Raw genomic sequence first — 26,356 nt, 5'->3', positions numbered from 1 at the left:
CAACATATGAATTCTGAGAGGACACAAACATTCAGTCTATAAATTATAGTGAGATGAAAAACATCCAAATTGGATTTCATTTTTAAATGGAAATCTTTTTTTTAAGAGACAGCATTTTAATAATCTACAACTATGATTTTATTTTTAGTTTTTGGGTATGTGAAGAAAAGACACAGAAAAACATTTCTAATTCAGACTTCATTTATATTTTAAATTTTGCTTATTCAAAGCCACCATTAAGACAATCCATAGGCTGAGAGTAAAATTTATAACACACAAACCTGTCAAAGGACTTGTATCCAAAATATGTAAGGAACTCACACAATTCAATAATAAAATAAGGAAGAATAAATACTAAAAAAGATAGTGTAGCTTTAAAGTGACTTGGATACTTCATAAAAGAAGACACGTGAATGACAAATAAGCACGTGAAAAAGTCCTATACATCATTAAGTAATCAGGGAAATGTAAATTAAAATCACAATCAGATATCACTACACAGTCACAAAAATGGCCCAGATGAAAAATTTTGTTAACCCCAAATATTGGAAAGGTAGGGACCAAGAGGAACTCTCAAGTGTTATTGATGGGAGTATACAATGGTACAACCACTTTGGAAAACTGTTTGGTAGTTTCTTAAAGAGTTCAGTGTTTGTCTTTCCTATGACCCATAGTTCCACTCCTGGTGACTCTATCCAAGAGAAATGAAAATGTATGACTGAAGCCTTGTACACAAATGTTCACAGCAGCTTTAGGCATAGAGGCAAATGTCCATCAACACAAGAATGATAAACAAACTATGGGAGAACACCTGACTCAAGCTAGGCCAATCAGACTCTTTCTCCTTGACCGCTGTCTTGTGGGTAGGTTCAATCAATGAACTGGAGAGCAGGAGAAAAGAGAGCTTGCAGTATCTTCCCCTTTTCCTTCCTGCTCTGGCATTAAGGTTTTGGCAGCAATATATCCCTAAGGGGCCCATCAGGAGAATTATCTTAGATTCAACTGAATATTCATGCGCAAAGACAGAGGCCACAGGTGGAGCTAGTCTACTTAGATGAACATAGGACAGGAAACACGGCAGGGTAGTGTCAGGTACCCCTGGTCAATGGGAGTTTTTGCCACAGTCTGTGTCATGACAGTATAGGTACAAGGGCAAGGAAGCTACTGTGGCTCAAAAACTATATATCTCATAAGAACACCATCTCTTGAAATGATCCCACAGGCACACCCCCACAGTGTCCCAGCCAGGGACATGCCCAGTCTCAAGAAACACTGCACTAAGTGAGACTGAAAGTAGAGCTTCTCCACCAGGCCTTTATAATTCTCCCAATCCCTGGGTCATCTTTAGCATGAGCAAAGTTGCCTCCTAACATTGTTAACTTTCCAACTTTCATCGTATTGCCAGGGAAGCAGTTAGAAAGCTAACTACAGCTCAAATTCTCATGATGAAGGGGGAAGGATTGGTTAATCCTTTGCCTACACCTTCTGTGATTACAGTTTTGGATGGCAAAACTGTAAATGTTTGTTTATCATTCTCCCACAGCTCCAGCTCTCCCTAAGTTCCAATACACTTTTTCTTCCCCTACCCACTGTTGCTAGTCCCTATGTGTCCTAATGTCCCATATTGGCTCCTTTAAATCCATAAATAGTTCCTTAACTTACTTATCTTCAAAATCCAAGCTGGCTGTTTTCTCTTTCTTGCTCAAAATTCTAACTGGTATACCGTGTGTGTGTGTGTGTGTGTGTGTGTGTGTGTGTGTGTGTGTGTTTGCAGAGAAGTAAATTCAAAGGAAATTGAATCTGATGGTAAAAATCTTGTTTCTTTCACCTCATTTTTCTTAGATGCTTTTGTAACTCCTGAATTTTCCATAATAAACACATATTAACTTCATAAGCAGAAGTCATATTTGATTTTTAAGAAAACAGAAATATTATTCTAGCAAGGCTATTTCTGTTCTGCTCTGACAATGTGACTCTCTGTACCCAAAGGTACTGGCCCAAAAGTTAGGTTTTAGCCCCAGTTCTGCTGGTATAACCAGCTATATACTTTTAAGCAAGTCACTTTCTCTTTCTGTCTCAAGCTCTTCCAAAACACTTTCTTCCAACTCTCATATCTTATGAGTTCTGTAATTCTCTACTGTTAGACCCAAGTATATGTAACAGCCTTCCTCAGTTGTAATCTGATAGCATAACCATATAGTTCAAATATTTGAAGGATAGCAAGCAGTGAAAGATAGGCCAACAGGGAGCAAAAAAAGATAATCATTGATTCTAACAACAGCAACAAAAATCCCACTGGCATTTTCAAGAAGCTCTGTTGGTACCAGGAGAGGTTCTCTTGTCAAATCAAAGTGCCAACCAGTACTATGCATTTTCATGATCATCAGGAAATATCTTGGGGCGCCTGGTTGGCTCAGTCGGTTAAGCGTCCCACTTTGGCTCAGGTCATGATCTCACGGTTTGTGGGTTTGAGCCCCGCATTAGGCTCTGTGCTGGCAGCTTGGAGCCTGGAGCCTGCTTCAAATTCTGGGTCTCACTCTCTTTCTCCCCCTCCCCAACTAACACTCTGTGTCTCTCTCTCTCTTTCATAAATAAACATTAAAAAAAATTTTTTTAAGGAAATATCTTGATTTCCTATGGTAGGAATGTTTTGAGCAGATTCTCTGACCAGCCATATCATTTCTGGTTTTCAGGCATACAGAAATGTTTTTATTCAGTAGAAGTAAAATTCAGTTCAATAAAAGCTCTCAGAATATCCCAGGAGCCACAAAATGAGAACTGTCCCTGAGATCAATATTTATTGATTTGACTAATTGATTGCCAACATATTCTAGGTTCAACCTTAGAAAAATATCTGTGGTGTTGGCTGAGCCAACAGGGGTCTTTGAAACTAACTAAACAGAAAAATACAAACCTGCCCAAATAAAGCCAGCTTTCCCTGTGTTATCAAACAAAAGCTATCTTTTTCCAAAAGCAATTGCTATTTTCTGTCATCAGGTGGGTCATTTGCCTAGCAGTAGTAGAGGTAGGGAAAAAATCTTTCAGCCAAATTGTTTTTACCATTTTAGAATATTGTCATGAAATGAAAGAAACCTTGACTACACAGGAGACTTAACACAGAAAAATAAAAAAATATAAATATAAACTTTAATCTGTAAAACACAGGTGGTAAGAAGAACTCCACAGATTCATTTGGGAAATGTTTGACAAGTTAGCAAGGACATTTGAAGTAATTTCTTGTTCACTTCCCAATCGAGAAATCCATACTCTTATGGCATGCTTCTATAGTTTTTGGAAATGACACAATGGTCAATAAGACTTCTGTGCTTGTGACTAGCATACATAAAAAATTCCTAGATTCCTGCCCTCAACCATCATATTAAGTAATTTGACATCAAGTAGACTAGATAGCCATTACCTGAACTCTGCAAACCCCTGGACTCAGCAATAAAACATGTTATAGGATTACATTTTATATTTCTTCAGCTTTAGCTAATGTTGAAACAGGAAGAGACAAAAAACTGTTAATTGTTGTTGTCAACAATAGTATGCTTTGGGTAAGAAAAAAGATGAATACAACTACAATTTTCCTCAGTCAAACGTTTGTTAGTTTTTTGTTGGCCTTACCAAAATGTGTACAACTGAACCAACATTTTAAGAACAAAAACAAACAAACAAACAAATGTAAGGAAGACCTTTATATTCAATTAAACCAGTTGGTTTAAGAACAAAGAAATGCCTGGGAATGCAAGCTGGTGCAGCCACTCTGGAAAACAGTATAGAGGTTCCTCAAAAGACTAAAAATAGTACTACCCTATGACCCAGCAATTGCACTACTAGGCATTTATCCACGGGATTTAGGTGTGCTGTTTCAAAGGGACACATGCTCCCCAATGTTTATAGCAACACTATCAACAATAGCCAAAGTATGGAAAGAGCCCAAATGCCCATTGATGGAGGAATGGATAAAGAAGATGTGGCATATATATACAATGGAGTATTACTCGGCAATCAAAAAGAATGAAATCTTGCCATCTGCAACTACGTGGATGGAACTGGAGGGTATCAAGCTAAGTGAAATTAGTCAGAGAAAGACAAAAATCATATGACTTCACTCATATGAGGACTTTAAGAGACAAAACAGATGAACATAAGGGAAGGGAAACAAAAATCTTATAAAAACGGGGAGTGGGACAAAACAGAAGAGACTCATAAATAGGGAGAACAAACAGAGGGTTACTGGAGGGGGTGTGGGAGGGGGGATGGGCTAAATGGGTAACGAGCATTAAGGAATCTACTCCTGAAATCATTGGTGCACTATATGCTAACTAATCTGGATGTAAATTTAAAAATATATAAAATTAAATAATTTTTTTTAAAAAAGAACCAAGAAATGCCTCTTAAAATGAGTACAATTTTGAAGACCTTCTCCCAACCAGAAAAAAAAAAATCTAAGCATGAACTGGAATTCTAGATTTAGTAAGACTGATTGCATGAAACATGAATAAATTACACTTCTTTACAAGAGCCAAACTGAACAGAATTTGTTATTGAATCCAGTTGCTAAGGACTTAAGAAACTGAATACCTACAGAACTCCTATATCTTAGATATTTCTGGAGAAAGCTGGAACCTAATACAGCTACAAATAAGAAATACAGTAACTAAATTATAGAACATCGCTCAATTTTATGGTGGGATTTACAACATGAGGAAAAAACTAACTGATTTGTTGGAGGGTTAGGGGATGGATGTGGAAAGGTATGCAGAGTTAAACCACAGATTGTAAGGAAAAAATGGCTTCAATTCGTTCTCTTCGGCTAAGATGAAATGAAAATAAGAAGCAGATGTCAAAACTGCAACCACGTGATATTATTCACATTACAGCCACAGCAGTGATACGCCATTCTTCCTTCTGAAGGTGACCACGTGCTTTGTTTTACACTAAGGAAATCAGACATGTGAAAGCCAACTTCTGCTTTTAAAATATTGCCATAAAGTTAAGAGCCAGGCCAAGGTATCCTATGAGAATATCCTAATCAGCAAGCCCAAAAGGAGAAGAAGATTTCTTAACTGCTCCTTTCACAACTTCCTTAAGCTCTGAGTCACATTTCTGGAGTCCCTCAAATTATTCTGACTCAAGTACGTTTATCATCCTCGGCTCATGTGCCTACCAACTTCGCACCTTATTAGTTGCCACAGCCAACAAGTGAGGAAGTCTGAGTGTTTCAACTTGTTTGGGAAACTGTTTTCTTGACCGAAATTTTTAAAAATCTCCAAAGGAATTTTTTAAACATCATGCCTTCAGAAAGTAACCTTTCCTTTCTCTGCTACCACAGACTTCCTGTACTTTTCATACGATCATTTCCATATTGTGGTACTACTTCCACCGTGCGGTCATCCGACAACTTGTTCTAGGTCTACACGTATCCTCCAGTACCCTGCAAGCTGCTTTAAGGTCAAACGTGAAGCTGCATAAATCTGAATATTCAAGGTCAACCACCACAGCATCTCCTATGAAAGCGGGCTTTCAAAGATGTTTTGATGTCTTGTACAGGGGCTGGATCAGTAACCTAAATGCGTGCAGTAGGCCTCAGGGTCTAGCAATACGATATGGAGTCGTGAAAACTGTGGCAAACTGGAGAATTTGTGCTCCACGGAAAGCAGGAGTTGCTACTCGGATGAGTTCTGCAGTTTGCCAAGCAAGGATTCAGGTCTGATGTTGCCAGATGTTCTATTTTCTCAAGAAAAACTAGATATTTAGATGGCATTTAGATATCTATATGAATTCACCCAATTTTTACACATGGACTAAAAAAACTGTAAACCCTGTGTGGGCTAAAGGAAATCCACATGTGAATCAACTTTGCCCTGCAGGCCACCAATTTTCAACGTTATGCTGTATCATGGCAGCCTTCTCTGGGCCTCTAACTCCTTCTGCCTTATTTACCAGTTCCTTTTCCACCTCGTGTCCCTCACTTGTGGAACTAGACTTTCCTGATATTCCTTCTGGATGTGCTTTCTCTCTCTCCCCTGAACCCCACTGCACTTTGCTTTTATACCTTTCTATTGTGCTTATCTATGTTGTCTTGTACCACATTTAACTACGTATATATCCTGTGCCTCCCACAAGAAAATGTGTTCCTAAGGTCACTTATTATCTTTTTTAATGTTTATTTATTTTTTTGAGATGGGGAGAGAGAGAGTGGGAGAAAGGCAGAGAGACAGGGGGAGAAAGAAAAAATCCCAAGCAGGCTCCATGCTGTCGGCCCAGAGCCCGATGCGGGGCTCGATACCATGAACCGTGAGATCATGACCTGAGCCGAAATCAAGAGTCAGACACTTAACCAACTGAGCCACCCAGGCACCCCAAGTCACTTATTATTATAACAATAACATCACCGGTTGAGTTTTGTGTCGGACACGCGCTAAGTAAGCACTTTCCACAAATCAACTCATCCACCCTTTCAAAGAGCCCTAATATGTAAGTGAAGAATCATTAAATTCGACTCCTGAAATCAATACCACACTGTATGTTAATTAATTTGAATTTGAATAAAATGTTGGAAGGAAAAAAAAAATTTTAATAAAAAATAGTAAAAGATAAAAGAGCCCTAAAGAATATTATTACTGGGGCGCCTGGGTGGCTCAGTCGGTTAAGCGCCGACTTCGGCTCAGGTCATGATCTCGCTGTCCTTGAGTTCGAGCCCTGCGTCGGGCTGTGTGCTGACAGCTCAGAGCCTGGAGCCTGTTTCAGATTCTGTGTCTCCCTCTCTCTGACCCTCCCCCATTCATGCTCTGTCTCTTTCTGTCTCAAAAATAAATAAACGCTAAAAAAAATTTAAAAAAAAAAAAGAATATTATTACTATTTTATAAATAGAGAAACTAGGGTTCAGGGTGCTTCTAATTAATGCCCAAGTCCTCAGAACCAGTAAGTGGAAGTGAACTCAAACCAGAACTCAAAGTGAGGCTTTTTGACTCCATAGTTCTACACTGGCCTGACTTGTCTTTCAGCGCCCTACAATTCCTACCCAGTAAGCACTTGATTAATATTGTTGAATCAATTGCTGAAAACCAGAATTCACATTCTACTTAAAAGACATTCTTTCATAAGGAGCATGAAGAAAAATTACTGATGAGTTAATGGTTTGCAGAAGGGTTAAAAATAAAAATAATATGAATATGTGCTATGAATATTTGTGGTTCAGCAACAGATTGGAGCCCATTCATCAACTGCACAGATACGCAAGGTTTAACCAAGATACTTTTCAGTGTATTTATCCAAAAAGAATTCCAATCCAAAAATAATATCTGCAAAATAATTTGCCATGTTAGCATTTCTGGCTTGAAAATTCAATGTGCAGTGCTGGCTTTAGTTAGAAATGAGGAAACGCCAAGAAGAAATTGAACAAAAGATTTAAAGAGTTTTTGTTGTTTTTTTTTTGCATTCAAGAGGCATTAATTATTTCTTTTCATCAAATACGATGTTACATTTCTGTTTCTGCATCCAATGGGAATCTCAAAATGCGGTTTTCTCTTTTCTCACTAAAACTATGTTGTCTCACATAAAAATATATTATCTCAGTACGTGACAACTAAGTAACATACTGGTTTTCCCTTTTAGTATTTAAAAAAAAATTTTATCTGAACTATAAATGTGAATTCTGAAAGTATGATTTAAATGATGATGACAGAATCTCACCATAGTTGCTTTATTGAAATCCTAATGGCTAAACAAATTTCTGAATTCTCAGCCTCTCTTTAAAGAATGACATTTGATCGCCATTAAAAAGGTATTTTCTGTCTTTAGAATCACTATTCAGCTTTGAGATCTCAGATACTCTTAAAATCCAACAACATAATAACAAAAAAAAATCAGGTGTAACGCAAAAAGAACATAGAGTATCCCGGAACAATTTTATTTCCACCTCTTGGCTTCCTCCCTTTGGGAAATGGCACCTAGTAACTTAAATAAACTAGCAGCGCAACTAATGTCAAAGTCCTGGGGTACATTTGAGTAGGGACAGAGATTCCAATGCTCTGTTTTCCGCTTTTACCCCAATCCAGAAACTAGTGGTTTCTGTTACCACAACTCTTGCTGTGTAAAGGGCTCAGAAGCAGCTGTGCCCAGGCCTTGCCAACATGACCTAAGGAAGCCAAGATGGCTCCATAAAGGTTTTGCCAGTGACCAAGTGCGAAGATATTCTTCGCAATATCTTAACACTCCTCTTTCCCTTTGAAGCAGTTTCAACTGGCCCAAAGCCAGAACCCCAACCTTCAGTTGATGGCTTAAGGACTCAATATAAAGCAGAATTATTACCTATAGGATATTTATTTTTAAACCTTTTTTAGGAACAAAAAAAATCACATGCATCTCAGATTGTACAGAAAATGATTCGGTGAAATGTCTACACAACTGGTAGAGGGTTAACAGAATAACAAAAGGCTGGCCATTTTCTGTTTAGGTGAAAACTACCACCCAATCCTGAACCAGATCCCATGAAGTACTGAGATATGGGGGTGAAAAAAAAGAATTTTCTTTTTACAAAGCTGCCATTACTCTTCTGTTTTTCTAAACAGAAAACTGTAAAAGAATATTTCAGAAACTCTCCAGGGAGGAAACATGTTCCTTTCAAAATCCTCACAGGAGAGAAGTCATCAGCATAGTGAGAGCTTCACTGCTTGATGTGAAATTAAAAGAGTTGGAAGAATATGGCAGCATCAGGGACAAACGGCTGCCTTTGCTGATACTTTGAACCAGAGGAATTAAGAGAAATAGAGGACGAATGAGTGCTTTACTGATTTTCTTCCCTATCCTGTCTCCTCATCGTGATCAAGAATTAGCTTAAATCATAAAGATGTAATAACAGTAAAATAAATACTTCCTAAGTGACCCTTCCCAGTAAATTATCAACTGAAAGAAAAATGAAGAGAAAGGGAAGTCACCAAAGGAAAACACACACAACGCACGCACTTACAGAAATTACTATCATTGCACTCGGAGTTACGAAAAAAACAACTGGGAAGAAACCTCTTTAGTTAACAAGCAAATTGTCAGATTATGTGAACTAGCTTTAACACACGAACCTGAATAGTCTGTGTATCCTTAAATTAAATCTACCTGATCGCTGTGGTTTCCATGTCTTGGAGAAAAGTCGGAAGTTGTTGGTGAGGCTGCAGAAAGTTCCTGGAGCTTTGTGTCGATTTCGGCAAGCTGCTGGTGCTGGGTGACTGCAAATGTGTATCCTTCTCCTGGGACCAGCCAGCCAGACTGATCGCCCTAAAAGGAAACAAGAGTCACCGGGTCACGCCCATGCTACACTTTTTCCAAAATATCCCTTTCAGACTGCTACATCAATGCTCAGGACTTCACACACACATACACAAACACACACACACAAACACACACATTACAAAAAAATCCACAAAATTAACATTGGGATAGTGAAAGAAAAAAATTAGTAGTTTATTGTTTCATTATCTGCCAAATCTGTATAAAGTATATTCTACATTGTGTGGGGTTTTTTTTTCCCCCTGTGGAATAAATCTCTTGGCCTTGCAGTCTGGTTCTTATAACATTCTCATTTCTCCATTTTGAAAAAGTAGTCTGTGATATGTTAAATAGGAATAAATCATGTTTACCCTATAATCGACATGGTATTTTCAAGATTTGTCCCTGAAAAGTAACATAGGGTCTATAAATGCAGTTGTTTGGGTTTCACGAGCCTATTTATCATCTAACTCCTTAATCAACTAATATTCATGTCATAATGGGTTAAAACCCACTCATAACATTCACTCAAACATCTTGTGCTCAGTGCCCACTGAACATAGACACTGCACTGGGCACTGGTGATTCAGTAGGAATCTCACAAGCTCTGCCCTTAGGGAGTTCTCAGTCTTCTGGTAGCAAAGATTTTAACAAGGTATGAAGAGTGCTGGGAAGCCAAGGCGCCATGGGGACCAGTGAGGGTCAACTAACCTTTAAGAACATGAGGAGCAGAGAGACAAAGTGGTTGGAGAAGGCTTCCTGGAGGAGATAATCAATCTTAATCACATCTTAATCAAGGAAATAACATGGCTGGCTATGCATTTTAAAACTGGAATTTGCACGGGCAAGACTGGAAACAGAAAACCCAGTTAAGAAGCAAAAGCCATAATCTGGAACAAAAGTGATAAGCTCCTAAACTAAGGAATATCTCCTGGGAATACAAAACATAGAGCAGATTCCAGAGATACTTACAAAGTAGAAATTACAGAATCTGGAGATAATTTGATGGAAGCGTGGAAGGAGGAGTAAGGATCAAAGATAAAAACCAAATTCTGGATTTTGAGAACTAGGGGTATAGTGGTCCTATTGACCAAGCTAGGGAATACATGAGACATAATAGGTTTGAGGAAGAAAATGGTGAATTCTGTTTGAGAACTTCTGATATTCACAGATGTCCCTAGGATATCCACAGATTATGTTAGGTAGTTTAATATATCAAAATAGAGACGTAGATTGTATGTAAATATTTTAGACTCACCCACCGATCTATAGTGGTTCAAACTGTTGAACCATGGGAATGGGTGAGGCCACACAGAGAAACATGTAATACAAGGACAGAAAAATCATGAAAACACTAGGAATAAAGGGGCAAGTGGAGGGTAAGGAAGGTTAAGAATTTCATACACTTTGGTTTCATGACTCTAATACCAGGAATCAATCCCTAGGCGGTAATCAGAAGAGATACATGCAAAAACTTATGCAGAAAGAATTACGTGTCTCCCCCTGACCCCAGCATCCAATGTCCCTTCTAACCAAACACTGCATGAGACTTGGTAGGAGACAAAGCCTCATCAGACACCCCTTCTCCTCACCCACTGGCATCAAGAAGACAAGCAAATGACCTAGAATCACCAATCAGAAGCGAATGCCCTGGACTTGGACTCCCGAGGGAGAGAGAGAGAGACAGAGATGCAAAGATACAGGGGAAGTGAGGCAGTGATTGATGGTAACAGCAGTGACCTGGAGGACCCAGTGTTGATAGCAGTGAGGGTGGCAATGGTGATCATCTAGCAGGGGTGTCTCGTGGCTGTGAGGCAGCCCCTAACCAGCCTGTTTCCAAGGAGTTTCTGAAGCCATGTTTCTGGGTACCTTGATATCTACCCGGGTTAGAGGTGTGTTTCTCCAAACTTCCCACCGAGTCTGTGGGCTATCCAAGTTTCCCAATACATTTATTCCTTTTTTTTTTTTCAACGAAGTCCACCTCTGTCCCTCGCAACCCAGAACACGGACTCAAATGTTTTTTGGCATGTCATTTACAATAAAGAACAATTGCAAAAGTCCCAAATGTCTAAAAATAGGGAAAAGTGAACAGATTGTAGTCTATCCATACAAGGATATGATACAGTAATAAACATTTTGAATACACTTATAAGCTGGGATATGAAAGCTATACATAATTATAAGAAAATATATTACTTAATTGGTCATAAATAAGAAACTCCAGTTAATTCTTCCTAAATAAAAGGGATATAAATACTGTACGATCTAAGTGAGAAATAATAGGGAGTCACAAAAAAATAAAACTATGGAACCAATGACTAAACATTGGTTAATAAATTTTAAATTCTTGTTTGAATGGAATTCTTTTTTAATGACACTGGGAATAAAAAGGATGTCAAATTAAATTCAACAGAAATGTAAATGTTTCATGCACTATGCTGTTACAGAGGGAAATTATATGTAATATGTAGTAGATGGCATCATGTTTTTCCATCTAGCACTTTCTAGACACCCTTGCTTGGTGTGGGAAATTTCAAGCTTTTAGAAGTCTTACCTCCCTAAGACAGAACCCAGAAAATGCTCTTAACCACCTTCCTTTACAGCGAGGGGCTCAGGTTTGTAACCAAGGATCTACAACCGAACTCACACATTCAATACTGATTTAGATATGAGTAATTTGAGATATGATGTAAAACCCATTTTGGCAGTAGAGACATTTGGTTTTGTGCCATTCATTGCAAGGGTAAATTCCCAATACAGAAGGAAATCTTTTAAAAATTTTAAGTATCCTAGAGAGATTCAAGAGAGTATCTCACCAACACAATTAAGCATGCAACTATAAAGAACCACCCAAGGGCAAGAGTTCTGGAGAATTAAAACATAATTATCACCCTAGTCATCATCTTTCAGGTGCATCGGCTTATCAGAGATGGGGGAACAAAGAAAAGGACACACAGTGTCAAAGATACAGCAAATCTGAGGAAGGGCAAGAAGTTTGGTATGGTTTAAGAATATCGTAGATGGATCCCTTCCTCAAAGTGTTCCTAAATTCTTCCTGCCACACTTCCTAACTTCTTCCTCTGAACCTGCTTCAACATGTGCCACAATCTATCTGGTTTTATAAAATTGCTGTATAAAATGTCTATCCCTGACACCAGATAATAAGACGCCACCTTTCCCCTCAGATGATGCACAGAAAAAACTCTCAGCAAATATTAGTTTACAAGACAAAAAAACTGTAAAAATAACAACAACCTCAAAAGAGGCTACATAGCTAAATAGCAGAATAGACGTGGTTGAAATCCAACTTGGAAAACTATGAAATGAGCTTATATAAGCAAAATGACAAAAAAAGATGAAGGTTATGAGAAAAATATTATTGGACCTGGAGGAGAGATAGAGGAGGTTCTCTCCCCACCTATATGCTTGTACACTGACTGATCTGATCCCCTTTTCCAATTTCCTTTTTCCTTGCCTTTCTCTGCTATTAAAATAAGAAAGTAAGATACCTGAATCCCCAGTGTCACTTGCAGTGATGTATGAAATGAATGTGGCTACATGACACATCTTGGCTGATGAGCCGCAGGTGGAAGTCCCAGGGACACCATCCCTTCCCAAATGAAACACAAAGCCTCAGAGGAGTGTCCCTTTTCCCCTTCCCCCTTCCCTCTTCTTTCTGCCTGGAAAATGGACACATTATCTACAGATATAGCAGCAATCTTGCAAACCTAAAAACAAAACCATACCAAGAATACAGAACAGTAATAAAGAAAGACACTAGCTACTTACACCTGGAGCAAAATTGTTACTGAAGCAAAATACACTCCTTACTTGCTTTTTTTAAAAAAAATTTTAATGTTTATTTAATCTTGCAAGAAAGAGACGGAGTGTGAGCGGTGAAGGACACTCAGTCAGTTGAGTGTCCGACTTCGGCTCAGGTCATGATCTCATGGCTCATTGGGTTCGAGCCCCACGTCGGGCTCTGTGCTGAAAGCTCAGAGTCTGGAGTCTGCTTCAGATTCTGTGTCTCCCTCTCTTTTTGCCCCTCCCCTGCTCTTGCTCTGTCTCTCTCTCTCTCCCTGTCAAAAGTAAATAAACATTAAAAGAATTTAAGAAGTTATTGTATGTATCAATAATTTGCTAAAAACAAAAAAAAAGAAATAGGAATTTTTCAAACCATGAGAGGAAAATGGGGAGAAATTAAGAAAACAAAATAAATCTAATCAATGAAATGTCAAATAGACTGTCCAAAAAAGGCCCAAACATTATCAGTGGTCATAATAAACATATAAATTAAATATCCTCATTAAAAGATTAAGAATAAGGGAATAATAACAAAAGATAGAGAAACAATTACGGACACAACAGCAACAACAAAAACCCAGCTGTACGATAATTTGTAAATAATCTACCTAAAAACAGAAGTAAATGATAGAAAAAGAGTTTAAGGGGCTCCTGGGTAGCTCAGTCAGTTAAGCTTTTGACATCAGCTCAGGTCATGATCTCACGGTCACGGGTTCAAGCCCCGCATCGGGTTCTGTGCTGACCGCTCAGAGCCTGAAGCCTGCTTTGGATTCTGTGTCTCCCTCTCTCTCTCGGCCCCTCCCCTGCTCCTACTCTTTGTCTCTCTCTCAAAAATAAATAAACATTTAAAAAATTTAATAAAGGAGGGACAAGGCATAAATACTAACAGAAATAATATTTAAAAGGCAACATTAATAATAAAAATTTTGTTAAATCATTTCTAGGAAGAAACATGGCACGCCCCACCCCCCACCAGCCACAGGCATTGCTGCAATTGAGCAGTTTTTGGACCTAGAGTCAAAACTACCCTCTGCACCTACCTCTCTGAGGTTGGTCTAGATGCAGAACCTGAGCTAGGGATTCTGGTTCAGGTGACTTGTTGAGGGAGTGCTCTCAGAAGAGAGAGGGTGACTGGAGTTCTCCCAGGAGAACTCCACCTCAGGAGAAGGGATAGGGGATGATGGAAGCAGGCTAGGACAAGAGAAACAAAACCAGGCAAGGAGGTGGTGTCGGATGAAGCCCAGCTGACCCCTGGGGAAGCTCTGAGGGACAAACTGCAGCACAGAGCTAATCCCATCTTGAGTTGGGAGGGGGTGGAGATGGAGAGAAGCTGCCATCCTAGGCAGTTCAGCCCCCATCTAGCCCATGGCAATACTCTATGGAAAAAGGCAGCTATGCACCCTTGGCACAGGGCAGGGGGCCGGATGCACGGAAGGGACTAGGTAAAAGGGATCTGGGCAGGGTGCCAGCAGCACTCACTACACCTCACCTCCATAAACATAGGGAAAGAAGAACTAGATGACAGGGCTATGGGCTTCAAGGTACACAGGAGAATACATTTCTTTGTGGAAGTAAAGAATCTTGCTGTAAGTTTAGTATGCAAACAAGTGCAAACGCTGAGCCACCGCACCCCTTAGATGACCAGCCCAAGCCCTATAAACACCCACACCTGCACCCTGGATTGCAGGCTGTTCCCCCTCCTTGAACTGAGTCTGTGCTCCCTCCAGACTCTTCAGGGACCTGGATGCTCAAGGTTAACTGGGCAGGAGCATGATGGTGCTCTTTAGGAGTCCTGAGGACTACACCAGTGTAGGGATAATAAGAAATATTCAAAATAAAAAGAGACAGGGAAACATATTTTTATGTCATTAATGACTAAGCCCATTACATCACAGGTAGCGGTTATAACTGTGAGAGCTAATGTGTAGTGACTCTTATAATAATATAAAGTAATCCTCTTCAGAGTCAGTAATGAATTGACCAAGAAAAAAATCTGAAAATTTTAATGAAAATAAATTTGTAAAACAGGATTTTTTAAAAGACAGAGAACATTGTCCCATAATTTAAAAACTTATTGTAGGGGCGCCTGGGTGGCGCAGTCGGTTAAGCGTCCAACTTCAGCCAGGTCACGATCTCACAGTCCGTGAGTTCGAGCCCTGCGTCAGGCTCTGGGCTGATGGCTCAGAGCCTGGAGCCTGTTTCCGATTCTGTGTCTCCCTCTCTCTCTGCCCCTCCCCCGTTCATGCTCTGTCTCTCTCTGTCCCAAAAATAAAAAAGTTGAGAAAAAAAAAAATTTAAAAACTTATTGTAAATGTGTGCTAATGTCAGTGACATGATAAAGAAAAGAAATAAAAATTAAGAAGCGTAGAGGTCCCCCATCCAAGTACTAACCAGGCCAGACCCTGTTTAGCTTCAGAGATCAGACGAAATCAGGCACGTTCTTGCAGTGGATAGAACTAGAGAGTATTATGCTAAGTGAATAAGTCAGTCAGAGAAAGACAAATACCATATGATTTCATTCATATGTGGAATTTAAGAAACAAAGCAAATGAACGTAAGGGGGGAAAGAGAAGGCAAACCATAAAACAGGCTCTTAACTATAGAGAACAAACTGAGGGTTGCTGGAAGGGAGGGGGTTAAGGGGATGGGTTATACAGGTGATGGGGATTAAGGAGGGCACTTGTGATGAGCACTGGGTGATGTAGGGAAGTGCTGAATCACTACATTCTACACCTGAGACTATATTACACTGTATGTTAACTAACTGGAATTTAAATAAAAAATTGAAACTACAAAAAAAAAAAGGAAAAGAACAACAACAAGAAGGAGAAGGAGAAGAAGGAGAAGGAGAAGAATGAGAAGGAGGAGAAGGAGAAGAAGGAGATGGAGGAGAAGGAGAAGGAGGAGAAGGAGAAGGAGGAGAAGGGTAGAAGTCACTGAATATCAGAGCTTACGTACCTCAGGACTGGACAGCCCCGAATCTTTGTCATCTAAGTCCTTCAAAAGTTCAGTCAGCCTTTTCTTCTCTCTGTCAATCATAAGCACTGGCATTCCTGAATCCTTAGCCAACTATAGAATGTATTAATAAAAAAAAAAAGTAAATATTCAAAGCAATTCATGTTCAGGAAAATAAAAGTGGGCCCTGAGGTTTCTATAGTACAGACACATTAAGGTAAAAGTTGTGAGATTAGGCATTTTTCATTTGTGAGGTACATTCCAGCTATAAGCAGGCCCTCATGTTAGCCATTTCAACAACACTTTATTTAAAATATAAAACACGTCAGGCTCTGGGCTGATGGCTCAGAGCCTGGAGCCTGTTTCCGATTCTGTGTCTCCCTCTCTCTCTGCCCTCCCCCCCCCCCCCGCCCTGTTCATGCTTTGTCTCTCTCTGTCCCAAAAATAAATAAACATTGAAAAAAAAATTTTAAATATAAAACAATAAAACATGGGAAGTTTGCAAACCTCTCGTTATATATCAATGTAATAACTTATCTGCTGAGGTATTTGGAAGGATCTTGCCACTTCCTATGTGGTATATATCTACTGACTGAAATTGCTTTTATTTATTTGTTTTTATCTGTGATTTTTAATTATCTCAAGCCTTACTACATAATTTACACATGTGTGCTGATGGCATATGTCCTCTACTTTAATCCTTCTAATGAGTTGGCAAAAGCACCATTAGCAATCACACATATGTGGTATTTCTACAGTTGCGTTATTGAAGGGCTGTTTAAAAGACAATCCTGAATTATAACTTAGTCTGACTGAGTGAAGAATTCGCAAACAAAGTTCGCTACTATAGCGTGACAGGTCACACTAAATTTTAAAAATATCTGGCCTTACAGCTCATCTATAAAACGTGAGAAGTGTTAAATATTCTTTGTTTGGTATTATACATAAGCCACATGAAAATGTGTTTAATTAAGCAAAAGGTAGCATTTTAGATGCCGTGAACTTTAATTAAATCGGCAGTTAGGACCAAAAAGATAAAGTGGACGTTGCCAGCTTCAGCCCTGGCCTTTTACAGGCTAACTAACACAACATTAAAACCCAGCTGAGTCTTGCTATCTGTTGGGAGAGTAAAGGGATTTCCTCAGTATTTAAATAAATATAACAAGTTATAGAATTCTAAGTATTAAACCCATCTCCTACAGGTTTAGAGATGGCAGTTACCATCTCTGTGAAAAGTTGAACATTACCAATCGATTCCAACCCTATCTTTCAAAGGGGAAAACAGGGACAGCACTGGTAATTCTGGTAATTCTGAACCAGGATTACTATCCAAGTTCAAAAAGCTGATCAGATTCACTTAACCACAAGCCAATCGTACTTAAATCAGGACTGTCCAAAAGGAATAGTCTGTCAGCCATTCCTGATCCAAATTCTGGTGCCTGAGATTAACTTAAATATGGTACACATAAAAGAAGTCATGAGACATTTGGTTCTGTAATAAATAAGCAGTGGCCAACGATTACTCCTTAGTAGCTTTTTTGAGATAAACTATCAAGTCTGTCCTCTCCCTTTGTCTTCTTAAAGCCAGCAAAGATCAGTTTTCTTCCAGGGATGTACTTCTTGGGATTCTCCAACTACTCCATCAGTGTCTCCTCTCCCCAGGTGATGTCTTTATTCTTGTTGGCATCCGTGTAAGAAACTCCAGGGGCCTGACTTGTCTCTCACCCAAACAGACCATGGGCGCTTGTCTCATTCTTATGCGTCCCTCCCCTTTCCATGGTATGGCACTGGGCACGCTACTGAACAAAGTTCTTCTTGCCCTTCACAACATCATCCATTGTAAAGTCACTCTTTCGTCGCACCCAAAAAGAAGTGCCCGCTTGCAAGCTGCACATCCTGCTGTCTCCTAAATGAAATTGCTTTGACATTTCAAGAGCGTCATATAGGAAATTTGAACAAAGATTCAGCGACTGTTGTTAAAAGGGGAAAAGGGAAATCTATGGGGGGGCTGCTGTGTCAGCAAGAACCCCGGGTGTGGGGAAAATGCTACTGCTCTTGGCAAATTAAATAAATCAACATAAAACGGGCCAGCACAGAGAGATCGGGTTGGAGGTTTCCTTCAGATCAGACAAACATAAAGAGAAAAACCAGAGGCCCAGAGGCCAGTCCTGGCAGTGGCACATTGACCCACAAATCTAGTCTACCTGGAAATGACACGGCCAGACTTGAACTGGGAGGAATTATTTAACTCTCTACTCTTATGAATAATTTTACACTCACCAATGCAGTTTTCTAGTAACCTGACTGCCTGAGTGGTTTGCCACAAGCCTTCTGCCCACTGCACCTACATTTCTTACCGTAAATTAATTAATCAGCATTCTGGTCTAATAGGGGAACCCCTTTTCCCTTGGTTAGTTTGCCTTGAGGACACCAAGTCAGGCTGTAGGGTCTGGAAGATCAAGGTTGAAATAATCAAGGCAAGTGACAAGTGATAGGCTTCCTGGAGGCTCAGCTGGAGGGGTCAGGGGACAGACAACCAACTGGCCTCTCCAGCTGTGCCAGGAGCATTTTCCATGCAAATTTCTAAATGCACCAGCTATAACATCAGTCTCATTACTTTCAAAAGCCAATTTTACTTATATGCAATTTAAAATCTGGGAAGCATTGTCTGACGCTATTACCTAAATAAATGTTTTTCAAATTGCAGGAACCGGATTCATTTCTGGGTAGTGAAATAAACGTATTGAGTTGCAGCTAGCATTTTTAAAAGAGGTAGAATAAGATAGGATGGAATTAAAACTAGTAAAGTTAAGTACTGGTCCATAAAATTTTTCTTTCATTTATATAGACTGTTTCAATTACATACATATGTGTCATGATCAAAAAAAAATATATTTAAAGACACTGAACACAACTATTTTCATTTTCATAACTCATTTAATCCCATATTCTGGTTTCTAAATTTCTAAGTACATACCTCAATGTTTCGTTTAATAAAATCCTGGCTGTGTTTACCCCTGAGCTTAATCTTTTCTGTATTTGAGAAAGGTTTCTTTTCTGCTCTGATCAATGACTCATTTCCTTCCACATCATAGGTAAAATCTAATATTAAAAAAAGTTCAAAATTTTTCATAATTATAATTGTCCGTTATGCTACAATTTTACCTTATGCACACATTTAAAATATATAACACACATAGAAAAACTTCCAAACTCCAAATCCAGAAACCTAATATATATATGGAGATTTATTCTTATGGGTACAAAAGATATAATACATACACACACTCACACGCATGAGTATTACTCAGCCATAAAAAATAGTAAGATCTCGCCATTTACGACAACACAAATGAACCTAGAGGAATTATGCTAAGTGAAATAAGTCAGACCAAGAAAGACAAATACCATATGATTTCGCTCATATGTGGAATCTAAAAAGCAAAACAAATGGATAAACAAACAAAAAGCCAAATCAGACCTATAGTATGGAGAGCAAAGTGATGGTCTCCAGAGGGGGTGGCGGGGGTAGGAGATGGGCAAAATGGGTGAAGGGGAGTGGCAGATACAGGTTTCCAATTATGGAATGGATGGGTCACAGGGATGAAAGGCACACGGGGGCGCCTGGGTGGCGCAGTCGGTTAAGCGTCCGACTTCAGCCAGGTCACGATCTCGCGGTCCGTGAGTTCGAGCCCCGTGTCAGGCTCTGGGCTGATGGCTCAGAGCCTGGAGCCTGTTTCCGATTCTGTGTTTCCCTCTCTCTCTGCCCCTCCCCCATTCATGCTCTGCCTCTCTCTGTCCCAAGAATAAATAAACGTTGAAAAAAAAAAAATTTAGAAAGGCACAGCGTAGGGAATCGAGTCAATGACATCATAATAGTGTGGCATGGTGGCCGAGGGAGCTACACTTGTGGTGAGTGTGGATTAACATATAAACCTGTCAAATCACTATGTGGTACATCTCAAACTAGCATAACATGTGTGCCACCTATACTCAGAGGAAATTAATTAATTAATATATTTTATTTTAGTCTTTATATGAAACAAAACTTCCCCCAAAGACTAGAGTCATCTATCCTGTGATTCTATTAATATGCCAGCACCCTCTCTGAACAGTAAGTGTTTGTTCACACCTGTCTTTTAAGCAAGGTCTGGGCATAAGTGTCCTGGATGTTCCACATCCCATCCGCACAAAGCCTTACAGCTCATCTCACTTTGTCAGTTTTTCCCAACCTTTGAAAAGAGGCCTGAGTCACCTTCTGACCCTGGGTGCTCAAAACAAGGGTGAGAAAAATACTTATGGACTCTTATTCCCTTCACTAAATATCTTTCTTCACTGTCGTCATGTTCAAAGCATTTAAAGCAAGATCATGTGAAAGCTTCTTTAAAGCTCTAAAAACAGGCATAGGGAAGACTTTTCTTAAGTGACAAATGGAATCTACCCTACAAATCAGGACAAATGGCCACATGAAAGTCCAAGAGGGAAAAACACCAACCAGTAGCTCAACACAGACAAGGTTTACTTAAAAGTTATCTCTGCCTTATACGAGAGGGTACATCAATAAAAAGGACCAAGGGAGCTAGTAAGTTGGCATATTTGTAGCTAATTATCAAAGATTCAACACAAATTTAATAATTAAAGAATATATTTTGATAACAATACCTAGAAAGAACCGGGAAGAGAGTAAGATCTCTGGATTTAAATTCTTTTCAAAGAAAAATAAATTTGAGTAAGAAAAAAGTTTCACTCAAATTTAAGTTACAAGTGTCTAGGCAAATAAATCTGGGCTTTATAATTGGGATTTTATTTCTTTAATCAATAATGTTTCTTAATCAACTACCCATAGTTAAAGTACGAGTTACTTTTTTGGTGCATGGCCTCCTTAGATACAAAACAGAACTTTTCCCCATATTACAACTTGTATATAGTCTTTTGAGCTGAAATATAAAGTCTATTCATTCCGTCAAAATTTCATATACTCTTAAAAATACAATATTAAGATAACTCATATTAAATGCATCCACATTTACATTTATAATGATTTCTTTAAAATACACTTTCAATAAACTATAGTAAAAACATTGGACTGTCTGGTCAGAACTGTCTCACTAGAAATGTCCTCTTCTCCCCATCCTGGTGGTGATCAACAGGAACAGAAGTTTCCATGTTTCTATAGTAACCCAAACCCTTGCTCGGTTTGATGAGTTGGTTGGACCGGTGATAAGCATTTAACCCAAGCTGGATCAGTTGGTATCTTCTCTGCAATTCTGGCACTGAGTTTCCCTCTCAATGACTAACCACAGAATATGCTTTTGGGAATCAAAAAGGCTGTCTACCTCCAGGATTGTTTCCATAAATTTTCTTTTTTGCTTAAGTTAGTTTTCCATTACTTGCAGCCAGCTTTTCTTTAACTCTTTATCATATAAAATTTTAAATATCCAAAAGTAGAATGAATGCTATGATAAACCCTCAACAACTAACTTCAACAATGATTAATGCATGACCAATCTTGTTTCATCTTGATTCATTCAGTCACTTTCACCTGCCTCTGGATTAAATCAGATCAAATCATTTCATTTGTGAATATTTCTATATATAGCTATATTTCTTGTGACAATATGCAAAATCGCACAAATTAAAACATACCTTGATTGACATTCTGTTTACGGTTTTCATATTCTTCTGGAGGGACTTGAGTGTGAAACACTGAGAAAAAGGTGTCTTCATGCTCATAGCAAGAAGGATCTGTTGATTTAAAAACTCACTTGTTCAATACACAAAATAAGTGGGAAAGTGTCTACATGAACAATTGTTTAAAAGTAAGATCTAATATTCTCTGCAATATTCCTCAATCCCCTCCACATATACATTTCTTAAAATGTCACTTCCAAGTAGAAATTATAATTATCTTTGTACACATTAGCCATTAAAATGAACAGGAGAAAATCCAGATAGTCAAAAAGCATTTCCCTAGAACTTCTGTGCAAAGAAGATGTACAAGTGTGTGCTAAAATATCGCTTTAACTCCCTGGAATTGATGTATCCAAATCCCAACATTCATATTATAGAGAATATGCACACTGAGTAACTTTGTATTTTTCTTTTTGTTTTAGGTCCCCAAAGTAAAGATTTCAGATATAGGGTTAGTCATCAAGATAAAAGCATTGTGTTGGGAATGCAAGCTGGTACAGCCACTCTGGAAAACAGTATGAAGTTTCCTCAAAAAACTAAAAAATAGAACTATGCTTCAACTCAGCAACTGCACTATTAGGCATTTATCCAAGGGATACAGGTGTGCTGTTTCGAAGGGACACATGCACCCCCATGTTGATAGCAGCACTATCAACAATAGCCAAAGTATGGAAAGAGCCCAAATGTCCATCGGTGGATGAATGGATAAAGAAGATGTGGTATATATATACAATGGAGTATTACTCGGCAATCAAAAAGAATGAAATCTTGCCATTTGCAACTACGTGGATGGAACCTGAAGGTATTATGCTAAGTGAAATTGGTCAGTCAGAGAAAGACAAATATCATATGACTTCACTCATATGAGGATTTTAAGAGACAAAACAGATGAACGTAAGGGAAGGGAAACAAAAATCATATAAAAACAGGGAGGGGGACAAAACAGAGGAGACTCATAAATAGGGAGAACAAACAGAGGGTTACTGTAGAGGGTGTGGGAGGGGGGATGGGCTAAACGGGTAAGGGGCACTAAGGAATCTACTCCTAAAATCATTGTTGCACTATATACTAATTTGGATGTAAATTTTAAAAAATAAAAAATTAAATTAAAAAAAGAAAAAAAAAAAGATAAAAGCATGTGTTTGAAAGAGAAAACCAGAAGAGTCTTAGCAGTTAGGTTTCTTCCTTTTAGGATTTACACTCTTGGGCTTACACCCATAAAGAAATTAGGAAATTGTGTTTTTCAACTCTTGTTTCAATGTAATTTATTTTATTTTCTCCTATTTAGCTAATTGAGACATTAGATATTTGTAAGAAACTGCTAACATAAATAAGTATCCTATTTTTTTAAGTCTCTTTCTATGTCTTAATGTGAGAAACTGCCAGGTTGTGGCAAAGAAATATTTTTGCTTCCGAAACATGATAAATCTTAAAGATATTACAGGATCCACCACCTATCTTTAAAGCAAACTTGATTCAAGCACCTCTTTGAGATAATACAGGCAAAGGAAGTACACAGAAGATACATTCACCCCAACATACAAATATCACCAAATTCAAAACATACAACTTCTGATAGTAAAAAGAAATATATCAATTCCAGTTCCCTAATTTGGAATTCATAATAATGTAGCATTGTTGGAATTGTCATTCGAACTTTAATCCCACACAATCTTTCAAGAGGAGTTAATCTAGCAAATCAGTGGTATAAGCCTTGAGTGGAAGAGGGATAAGCTACTTTTGTGGAAAAGACAAAAAGGTTTAAAGCTCTTGTCAAGTGGTAGTATATTTATTTTTGATCCCATAATTCCTTCTTAATAGGAGTTTCACTCACTTTTACACTGAAGGATCTATAAAGATGCAAAACTATGAAATCTTGCAATACTAAAAACTATTACAGCAAAGTGATATTTGGAGATTTTTAAACTAAGGCCTTTTCCGAGGCTAAAATTATTCTTGTGACTCTGTGGCTCTTTACCCATATTCTCAGCAGTATTCTGTACATTCAGTACTTCAGAGAGAAAGTCAGTACAGCCTAGAACAAAGGCCTGATAGCTCAGCTTTGAGTTTAAAAGACAACAGTTTTGGAAGTCTGGTATTCAATTGCAGAAGCTTAACTCCTCAAGAGAAAAAAACAAAAAGCATCTTCTGAATTTCCAAATTCCTCCTTTAGAAAGCTCTTCCTTACAGTAAGGAAACAACTGATTACTGTGAAGGAAATGTCAGAACTAGAAAACAGCCATTGGGGGTGGGGGGTGGTGCCTGGGTGGCTGAGTCGGTTAAGTGTCGGAGTCTTGATTTTGGTTCAGATCACGATCTCACGGTACATGGGATAGAACCCCAAGTCGTGCACTGACAGTTCGGAGCCTGCTTAGGATTCTCTCTCTTCCTCTCTCTCTTCTCCTCCCCTGCTCATGCATGTGTGCACTCGCTCTCTCTCCCAAAATAAATAAATAAACTTTAAAAAGAAAAGACGAGAAAAGAGCCATTGGGTAACCATCATAATAATACTAGATTCAGATAAGAATCACCAATAGATGATAAAAGCAGCAGCTGAAACTTTGAAGAATGACAGAATAGCTTCAGAGTATATCTCCACGAGAGAACTTACTCAGTAAAAAAGGAAAAATACTAACTTTGCAGTGGAGAAACCTGGAGGACACCACTTCAACCACGTGATCAAGGTTAACCTTACGGTGATGGGACAATCGACATCATGCACTCTCCGCTAGGATCCCTGGAGGACACAGTGGGATTCCTGCCCAAAATGTATAACATGAACCTAAGCTTGTGGAAATGTAAACAAACCCAGACTCGGGAACAACCTACAAAATATCAAGCCTATGGTCTTCAAAAACGCCAGTGTCGTAAAACACAAAGAATGACCAAAGAGACATGACAACTAAATTCTTTTGTTACAAAGGATTTTAGCGGGACACTTGGCAAAATATGAATAAGGCCTGTAGATTGAATAATAGTATTGAATCAACATTAATTACCTGATTTGTGCATGTGTGTGTGAACACATGTGTCCTCGTGTGAAGAGAGACAAATCTATACAGAGAGAGACAGAGACAGACAGAGACAGAGGAGGATGTGGTAAAATGTTAACACTTGGAGAATCTGGATAAAGGGTCTTGAAAACTCTGTACTTTTCTTGAGACTTGACGTCTGAAATTATATCAAAATTAAATTTAATAGGAAATTTTTAATAATTCCTCTCCTCACTAGAAACATTTATTCGGGGGGAGTTGGGGGAGTCTCCCTTCGGAGATCAAGAGCCAGAGTGTGAGGGACTGAGCACATTTTAAATAAGAGCCTTACAAGAGAAAGATTGCAGGATGTGATTTTAAGTTGTTTCCTGCCTCCTAAGGAAGAAATCAAAGCCCATCCCACACGGTGCAGAAGGACCCAGAAGAGCACCGGAGGAAATGAGTTTAGAGTAGATACAAGTGACACAAGTGTGAAGCTGCTTCCTGGTACGCATTCCCTTCGAGGTGGGTGAAATCCTGAAGTTGGATTGAGACACCTCCCCACACACACCCAAAGAAAACGAGGAAAGCCAGGTGCCTCACTGCACACTTGGAACTCTGAAAGAAGACTCCACACACAGTGCTCCACATTTAAACGTGACAGCTGCAAAGCAGCAAAGGCAGTGTGCCACGTTTAGAGGGAGACAGGGCCTAAAATTCATTCTCTCTCTCTCTCTCTCTCTCTCTCTCTCTCTCTCTCTCACACACACACACACACACACACACACACACACACACACACTTCCTCATGGCTGGCCTATGGCATGGAGATCTAGAAATTCTCACTTACCCCTGTGAACTAGACGAAGCCCTCTCCCATTGCACATCATTATGCCAACCAAAACTGCACATACCCAAATGTCCCTTACAATTGAGAACTATTCTATTAGACTATCATTTCAATAAATTCAAAAGATCAAAGCAATGACCGTAATATTATACGTCGCTATATTAGCTTTTAAAATATAGGGCTTATAAAAAATTCTAGAGAACAAGGGAAAGGCACTATCATTTTCCACTGAACTATTAGATCAATAAGGAAACAAGAACACAATAACAATAGAGAATAGTGAGAACACCATAAAGAATGCACTTGAGAGATAAAGCTATTTTCAGAAATAAATTCATAGCAATGATGCTTTTATCATATTGTTACAGACTGAATTGTATCCCTCCAAAATCTGTAGGCTGAAGCCCTAACCCTCAATGTGACTGTACTTAAGAGGGCTGTTAAGGAGGCAATAAAAGCTAACTGAAGTCACTGCATGGGGCCCTAATCTAATAGAACTTATGGCCTTCCAAGAACAGGAAAAGACACCAGAGATAACCTTTACCACTTCCGCCACTTCTCTGGAGCACAGAGAGAAGGCCATGAGGACACAGTGAGAAGGTGGCCATTGGCAGGCTGGGAGGAGCGACCGCACCACAAAATGAATTTTCCAGTATCTTGATCTTTGACTTCTAACCTCCAGAGCTGTGAGAAAATAAGTTTCTGCTGTTTTTAAGCCACCCAACCTGTGGTATCTTTTTATGGCAGCCCTAGCAGACTAATAGACAGATTTTAAGGAAAAATAAAATAAGTTTAACTAACTTGACTAAAGAA

General features: G+C 38.9%; 1 protein-coding gene and 1 pseudogene across 2 annotated transcripts in view; both read right to left on the bottom strand.

Annotated features, from left to right (window-relative positions):
* The window catches only part of FSIP1 (fibrous sheath interacting protein 1), a 197,334-nt gene that overhangs the window by 133,704 nt on the left and 37,274 nt on the right, over positions 1 to 26,356 (bottom strand). For both annotated transcript variants that reach the window (XM_045450073.1, XM_045450074.1), the window contains exons 6-9: positions 21,677 to 21,775; positions 19,008 to 19,132; positions 16,034 to 16,144; positions 9,122 to 9,280 (exon numbers count right to left, since the gene is read on the bottom strand). In XM_045450073.1, the coding sequence (XP_045306029.1) occupies positions 9,122 to 9,280; positions 16,034 to 16,144; positions 19,008 to 19,132; positions 21,677 to 21,775 (494 nt within the window). The remainder of the gene's footprint in view (positions 1 to 9,121; positions 9,281 to 16,033; positions 16,145 to 19,007; positions 19,133 to 21,676; positions 21,776 to 26,356) is intronic.
* LOC123583189 lies at positions 16,518 to 18,898 on the bottom strand (annotated as a pseudogene).

The sequence above is a fragment of the Leopardus geoffroyi genome, chromosome B3 (assembly GCF_018350155.1).
Source record: "Leopardus geoffroyi isolate Oge1 chromosome B3, O.geoffroyi_Oge1_pat1.0, whole genome shotgun sequence".
Classification (NCBI taxonomy): Eukaryota; Metazoa; Chordata; class Mammalia; order Carnivora; family Felidae; genus Leopardus; species Leopardus geoffroyi.
The sequence above is the reverse complement of the archived record's forward strand: the minus strand, read 5'-3'. Positions and strand labels throughout refer to the sequence as shown.